The sequence below is a fragment of the Aotus nancymaae genome, unplaced genomic scaffold (genome assembly GCF_030222135.1).
Source record: "Aotus nancymaae isolate 86718 unplaced genomic scaffold, 86718_ANA_hifiasm-v0.15.2.pri h1tg000059l, whole genome shotgun sequence".
Taxonomy (NCBI): domain Eukaryota; kingdom Metazoa; phylum Chordata; class Mammalia; order Primates; family Aotidae; genus Aotus; species Aotus nancymaae.
In genome coordinates, this window is record NW_026988473.1 from 11634751 (window position 1) to 11643242 (window position 8492).

Consider the following 8492-nt stretch of genomic DNA (forward strand, 5'->3'; position numbering starts at 1 on the left):
ACTTGAACCCCACAGTGGCATGTACAATTCTGGCCCTTACAGGATTCAGAGAGCAGTCCTCAGGCCTCTGAAGAAGCACTTCTTCAAGGAGCAGAGCAACTGCTGCTGTACCAATGACCCCATGAGGCAAATACTGCATATTAGTTTCCACGGCCTATCAAGGGGTAGCAAGATCCAATTTGCTCTCACACAACCCAGCAGGATTTCCCCCCACAGCCGGACACCAGTAGTGAATTGGGACAGTTAGCCAATCCAAATGTAGTTTTCCTATAGGCTGTGAAAATCTTCCAGGCTGCAAAACTTGCTCCCTGGTCAAAACCAATCCCCTCAGACTCAAACCCTTCTGGCCTCGTCTTGCAAGGTGAATGCCCAATTTCATTGCCCACAGCTGAAGCCCATGCTATTCTTGCCTCTCCATTCTGGCCATGTGGATTTCTCTTCCAATCAAGTTAAGGTCACAAGTCCCTGGTTAAATACTCTACAAACCAGTGACTGCCAGCGCTGACTGGCAGGTTCCTGTGCAACCCACTACGAGTTAGCATCAGGAGTGACCTCCTTCCACTGGTCCTTAGGCCTGGTTGTGCATGTGGGGTACTTCCCAGTGCTCTTCACAGTCTCTTGACTGTTCCCCAAGACTGATCCAGGTTTTGGTAGCTCAAAAAGTTCCCTATGGCCTAGATTGCCTACCTTCCTGGTGGGAATGTGTATTGTGGAGTACTCCCCCTCTCACATATGAAGAGATTGATTCACAGTTTTCCATGTGGGCTGCTGTCCGTCTTGTTTTTAGCAGTATCCAAAGTTTTCTTTCACTTTATGTTGAACAATCATGTTTCTTCCGGGATACAAGTTCACAGTGTGAACCTCTACATGCGACTTGCTATTTCCAAGTGGGTAAGGATGTTGGCAAAGCCATCTATTCTACTAGCTTAGAAAAAAAGTACTCATCTCTATTTTATTAATGAGAGAACTGAAGTGCATATGTGTTTATATAACCTATAATTTCAGCATGATTTTTGGGAAGTCATGCTGCCATGGGCAACACAACTTACCTAACACTTTAGCCTAGTTTCCATTATGCCGCTCATGATTCTGTCTGATTTCTGCCAGGAAAGTTAATGCTGAATCTTTTCTGAAGATGTTCTGCATTACCAAGAAGAAATAACCCCAAGTAAAGTAAATATACTAGTGTTCTTCCTAAGAACACTGAACCAGGTTTCCATAGGCAGTTAAATTGTTGCTTCTCTAGATGATTGGAGTGAGGAGTGAGAGACTCTGGCTATTCTCATGGGTAACTTGTCCCCTGAGATGTTTATGTACATTCAAATCCTTCAATTATTTTTGGTTTCCAGTCATTGGTCTCTAACATCCCAACATGACTCTATTTAACATCATATTAGAGGTTCCACCCTGTGTGTCTACCTTTTGGTGATCATTTATTGATCTCAGTGTAAAATATTGTCCATTGTACTAAGTGGCCTTATTTCACACTGGTATATTACTCTGAGCCTGCAGCAATGGCCAGAGATAAAACGCCCAGCTAAAAATTGTGGGTATGATGATCTTTGCTTAGAGCTCTTTAGCACTTTACAGAGTGCATTTAGAAACTTCTGTTTTTCCTCACAGCGGCAGCCCTGTGTGACAAGTTGGAGAATATTTTTTAATCCCCATCTTATCATTACTTTTCCTTATATCTCCCTTCCTCTAGAGAACTTCAACATTTGTGACTAGACAGTAAAGAATAACTTCTTAAATAAGAGCTTTTCTTTCTTCCTTAAGTAGGACTTGTGATTTGAAGATATCAACTGAAAGTGTGTCATCTTTCTTGAAAAGCAAGGTAAGTTCCTAGCTCAGTTCTATGATCTTTTTAGGTTGTAGTAATAGAATATGTGTTATATAAAAGTTCAAGGGCAAAAATTTTCCCATTGAGCATTCAGAGTCTAGTACCCCAGCTTTTAATATTTTCATGTTATCACGCTGTTTAGCCACAGTCCAGGTATTACAATAATCTCCATTAATTAGGAAAACGGTGGTTTTATTCGAATAATGGAAGATGGTATTATTCTCATCATTTAAAATTCATATGCTTAGAGGGCAACAGACATTGGGGTTTATTGAAGGGTGGAGGGTAGGAGGAGGAAGATCAGAAAAAATAACTAATGGGTTCAGGTTTAATACCTGGGTGATGAAATAATCTGTACAACAAACCCCCATGATGCAAGTTTACCTATGTAACAAGCCTGCACATGTATCCCTGAACTTAAAAGTAAAAAAAAAAAAAAAAAACCTTACATACACAAAAATCTGTGTGCTTACAAGAGCACTTAGAAAGTGATGAGCACTCTAAATATTTGTTGAGGCAATGAGTGAATGTATATAAATAAATGAATGAATAAATGAATAAGTCAGTGAATGATCAGTGAGCACATTATAAAATACATGGTCCTGTGTTACTGAAGCACAGTCTCATGCCTAACTTTGCGCAAGCTATTCAGAGGCTCTTGATGAAAGGTTTTAGAATTTTTTAAAATAAGGAATCCACACGATTGACATCATGACCCATAATATGTGACCGCATGCATGTGTACACACAAACATATACACACAGCAAAATTAAAACTTAAGTGGAATCCTATTTTCCACCTACAATGCACCTTTACTTTCTATTTTTTCTATGCTAAATGAACTAATATATGAAAAATACATAAAAGAGAATCTGTAGATAGTAAGCGCTTTATGTGTTAGAGATCATTCCTAGCCAAAGCCGTTATGTTTAACTCAGTTCATTCATGCTAGTGTTTTTTTCTTCTGTTTTTCCTTGCCTCAGAGAACTTGGAACCTTTTGACTACTACCTGAGACAGAGCTTTTTCTAATGGTATTTATGCATTATTCACAAATGAATTTCCAATTTTAGACTTATACTCAAGATTGACTATCTCTTCTTTTCCAGATGCAAGGTAAGCTTCTGTGTTCCATATATACATTTAGTAAAATGGGGAATTCGTGCAAAAGCAGTGGGACAGCTATAGATACTATATTATTTCAGAACAGAAGTAGACGCTTTAAATATTTTTTCCTAAAAACATATGCTGAGACTGGAGTACAGAAATGTCAAAACTTCCATTGGTAGTGTATGCAGTGACACTTGTAAAATATCATACTGCTTCCCTAAAGAAGATGAAAAACGTAAAATAGATGATGCTCTGATTAAGTAGGTGCTAATTTCATCTTATTCACTATCAGGCTTCTACTGGAAGTGAAACAAACAAAAATAACAGAAGTGTGAATTGACAGCTCTCCAAACTACAAAAAGAACTAAATAAATTAGCAAGATGCAAACAGAATTGTAACCTTCTCCTCATAATCTCATCCTATGACTAGCACATCTATGCTCATTGTGAAGTAGCCAATAGCACAGATTTTGATTAGGTTGGAACTCAGTTTCAATTGTGAATCTTGAATATTCTCCACACTAGTTGTATAATTGTAGAATATCACATAACTTTTCAAATATCCAATTCTTGTAATGGTAAAATAGTAATAATAATACTTATCACACACAAACACACACATATAAACATTTATATAAAAAGTTCTTAACATCAGTTGTAGAACGTAGTATATTCTAAAAGTGGTTACGTGAGTTTAGTTTGGCAAAAATAATGCTTTTATGGGCTAAACTTAGGCAGTGTGGAAAGACAGTAGGCAATAGTAGCAGATGAATAGTAGTTAGAGGATGAATGCCCTTTCTAATTCAAAACACTATTCATATGCAAGAACTGATCTAAATAATGATTTTACAACCTACAACTTGCCACCAAAACATATCTGCAGACTAAAGGAAACCCTCGAATGATGCATTTTCAACTATAAGGGTCTGTATTCAACTAAGATATGACAAAAATAAAAGAAAAGAATGAGTTTAAGAAAAGGAGATTCACACCTATAATCCTAGCACTTTGGGAGGCTGAGGCGGGCGGATCACGAGGTCAGGAAATCGAGACCATCCTGGCTAACCTGGTGAAACCCCATCTCTACTAAACACGCAATTAGCCGGCGTGGTGGCACATGCCTGTAGTCCCAGCTACTTTGGAGGCTGAGGCAGGAGAATTGCTTGAACCCAGGAGGCAGAGGTTGCAACGAACTGAGATCATGCCACTACACTCCAGCCTGGATGACAGAGTGAGACCATCCAAAAAAAAAAAAAAAAAAAAAATGAAAGAAAGAAAAAGAAAAGGAGATGCTTCGAAACCAAGCTAAAATATAAGTTTCAAGGAAGATATTATACAAAAGAATGGTTCACATGGACTCACTAGAGAAGCCAATTAAGTCAGAATCAGAATTATGGAAGACACAGAAAATCTCAGTAGCCCTAGTATGTGAGGAAAGAGAAATTGAACAGAGGGCTACAAGACTTCAAAATTTACCCACACACAAAGCCCTGCCATCCTCCTTTATGAAACTAACAGATATCATCATTCCATCCTAATAATAATATTATAGTTAGCTCTCATCAGAATATGTTGAACATTTGTTTTAAAGTGTATTATTTCATTGAATTTTCAAAATAATGCCTTGAGGTAGGTCTTGTTAATATTTTCATTATGCAGATGGGTTTGGGGAAATTAGTTTGAGATCAATGCCGCCTAGGTGCCTAGGTAGTAAATGGTAGGACTGATATGTACCACTTCCCAGTCCCAAGCTCTGTATCTGATGCTGCCTTCCCCTCAGAATTGCCTTTGCTGGTTGTACGTTTATCTACTTCTTCAGTTGTCCTGAGACCCTTAATGTGCATCTACCTCTCAGTTACCTCACTGTGAAACCTGCCTAAGTTTGCACCAACAAAGACAATGAGTAATTGTAAATTGCTTCACATTCAATTTGCTTTAGTTTCAATTTAGATCATTGAACTTGAAAATGACCCTCCTGGGCCCAAAGAGAGGCTTGACTATAGTACTTGTGTATATACAAATAAATGACTTAATCTTGCGAGCCTCATAATTTAAATAAATGTAATAACTAATCAACTGCCTTATATTGTTGAGAGGAATCAATAAATATACATACAAATTGCCTAGAACAGTTCCCATATGTGAGCAGCATAAATATATAAGTTTTACTAGATTAGGGAAAGCTAAGTTGGCAGAAAAATTAATTGCTGATGAGTCATCTTGGACACATCATTAATTAAATATACCACATATCAGTTTATAAATTTATAAAATGGAAATATTGGAATATTATTTATAAAGATCCCCTGGATTCAACAGATTGTAAATCTGTAGATAACACACTAAATATTGTTGTTAAACCTATGCTTTAGATCTATAGAATTTTGAAGTACAAATCATTGCTATAATTTCATAATGAACATAGTATTTATACATTTCTAAATCTCTTTTTGTTTATCACTCCATTCCTTTATTTCTCATTACTACAGGACATCTTGTGATTCCCAGATAATACTGATGGAGAATTGTACAGAAGTTACAAAGTTCATTCTTCTAGGACTAACCGATGCCCCAGAACTACAGGTCCCCCTCTTTATCTTGTTTACCCTCATCTACCTCCTCACTCTGTGTGGGAACCTGGGGATGCTGCTGCTGATCCTGTTGGAGTCTTGTCTCCACACTCCCATGTACTTCTTTCTCAGTAACCTGTCCCTGGTGGACTTTGGATACTCCTCAGCTGTCACTCCCAAGGTCATGGCTAAGTTCCTTACAGGAGACAAGGTCATCTCCTACAATGCATGTGCTGTTCAGATGTTCTTCTTTGTAGCCTTGGCCACTGTGGAAAATTACTTATTGGCCTCAATGGCCTATGACCGCTATGCAGCAGTGTGCAAACCCCTACACTACACCACCACCATGACAGCCAGTGTATGTACTTGTCTGGCCCTAGGCTCTTATATCTGTGGCTTCCTAAATGCCTCATTCCACATTGGGGACATAGTCAGTCTCTCTTTCTGTAAGTCCAATCTGGTACATCACTTTTTCTGTGATGTTCCAGCAGTCATGGCTCTGTCTTGCTCTGATAAACACATTAGTGAGGTGATTCTGGTTTTTGTGTCAAGCTTTAATATCTTTTTTGCTCTTTTAGTTATCTTGATCTCCTACCTGTTCATATTCATCACCATCTTGAAGATGCATTCAGCTAAGGGACACCAAAAAGCGTTGTCTACCTGTGTCTCTCACCTCACTGCAGTCTCCATCTTCTATGGGACAGTCATCTTCATGTATTTGCAGCCCAGCTCCAGCCACTCCATGGATGCAGACAAAATGGTATCCGTGTTCTATGCTATGATCATCCCCATGTTGAACCCTGTGGTTTATAGCCTGAGGAACAGAGAAGTCAAGAATGCATTCAAGAAAGTGTTGAGAAGGCAAAAATTTCTGTGATTCTGGAATTTTAACATTGCTGTATACACAAAAATGTTGTTTCACTCATCTCAGACCTTCCTCATGCAATGAGTTACATTTGAAACACCACAATACATTTGTTTATGAGGTGATATTCTTACCTCTTTAGAAGTCAATTATTTAATAAAAAGAAAACATTCTCAGAAATGTAACACCTGAATGTGGAAGGCTAAAGGGAATTATTAGAATTTTTGGAAGTTGCTGGTCACACCTTACCAATGACATTTGGTTTACTCACTTGTTCCACTTGCATTTTCTCTATCACATTCCAATGCAAACATACTTGTTAAACAGGAACACCAACAAGTCCTCTTGTGGGCACATTCTCATCTTGTTTGAGATCTTAGAGGAAGAGCTTTCAACTCTTTCTCATTCAATACAATGCTGGCTGTGGATTTATTATATGTTGCCTTTGTTATGTGAAGGTATAGTCATTCTATTCCTGATTTGTTGAGGTTTTTATCATGAAGGGATGTTGAATTTTGTCGAATGCTTTTTCTGCATCTATTGAAATAATCATGTTTTTATCCTTTTTTTTGTTAATGTGATGTATCCCATTTATTGATTTGCATATGTTAAACCATTCCTGCATCCCTGGAAAAAAATCCCACTTGATCATGATGAATGATATCTTTAATGTGCTGTTGAATTTTTATTGCTAGCATTTTGTTGAATATTTTTGCATCTACATTCATCATGGATATTGGCCTGTAGCTTTCTTTCTTTCTGAATCCTTGTCTGGTCTTGGTTTTAGGGTAATTATCACCTCAGAGCATGACTTTGGAAGTGTTCCATTATTTTCTATAGTTTGTGAGCAATTATAAAAAACTTAATTTTTTTTGGTAGAATTCAGCAGTGAAGTCATGAGGTCCTGCACTTTTCTTTGATTGGAGACTTTATTACTGATTCAATTTCATTAATCGTTGTTCTCTTTAGATATTCTATTTTTAAAATTCAAACTTACTAGGTTTTCTATGTCCAGGAATTTATCTATTTATTCTAGGTTTTCCAATTTGTTGAAATACAATTGTTTGCAGCAGTTTCTTATCATCTTTTGTATTTCTTTAATATCAGTTGTAATATCTTCTTTTTCATCTCTGATTTTATAGATTTGCTGATTATTCTGATTTATTCCACAGTGTACACATATATTGAAATATAATTTTGTACCCCTTAAATATACACAATTATTGTTTTTTGATTAAAAATAAAATAATAAAAAATAATATATGTTGAGACAAATGAAAACAAAAACACAACATACCAAAGCTGATGGGATGTAGCAAAAACATTACTAAGAAGGAAATTTCTGACAATAAATGACTACATTGAAAGAAGAAAGATTTCAAATAAACAACCTAACTGTACACTTCAAAGAACTAGAATAAATTAAGATAAAAATTGGAAGAAGGAAGGAAATAATAAATATGAGAGCAGAAAAAAACTAAAAAATATAAAAACAATAGAAAAATCAGTGAAAGAGTTAGTTTTTTTGAAAAGATAAAATTGACAAATGCTTAGCTAAACTTATTAAGCAAAAGAGAGATATGATTCAATTTTTTTAAATGAAAGTTGTGAAATTGTAAATGATGCCACCAAAGTAAAAAGGATTGTAAGAGACTATTATGAACAATTTTATACCTAAAGACTGGATAACCAAGAAGAAATGAATAAATTTCTAGAATCATAAAACATACCAAGACTGAATCATGAAAAAATGCAAAGTCTGGACAGACAAATAATGGGTAAAGAGATTGAATCAGTAATCAAAAATCTCCCCCGAATTAAATCTCAGAACCAGATGACTTCTCTGGTGAAATTTACCAAACATTTTTGAAAAGAGGAATGGCCAATTATTATCACATTCTTCCAAATAGCTAAAGAGAAGAGAACACTTTTAAACTAATTTTATGTGACCAGCATTATTCTCATATTCAAAACAAGAAAAAGGTACCATAAGAAATGGAAACTATAGACAATATTTCTGATGACTATAGATAAGAAATTCTCAATAGGGGACTGCTTCATGTTAATCCTTCTTAAGCTTTGTGAGCTTTTTCTAAGTGCAGATTTAT

At 36.2% G+C, this 8492-nt stretch overlaps 1 protein-coding gene across 1 annotated transcript; it reads left to right on the plus strand.

The window, feature by feature from the left end:
- Positions 1 to 2911: 2911 nt before the first annotated feature.
- Positions 2912 to 6396, plus strand: LOC105730299 (olfactory receptor 5B2). Its single transcript, XM_012471398.2, has 2 exons — positions 2912 to 2955; positions 5439 to 6396. The coding sequence occupies exon 2, from the start codon at positions 5467 to 5469 to the stop codon at positions 6394 to 6396; it is 930 nt and encodes a 309-aa protein (XP_012326821.2). The 5' UTR covers positions 2912 to 2955; positions 5439 to 5466.
- The last annotated feature ends 2096 nt before the right edge of the window (positions 6397 to 8492 follow it).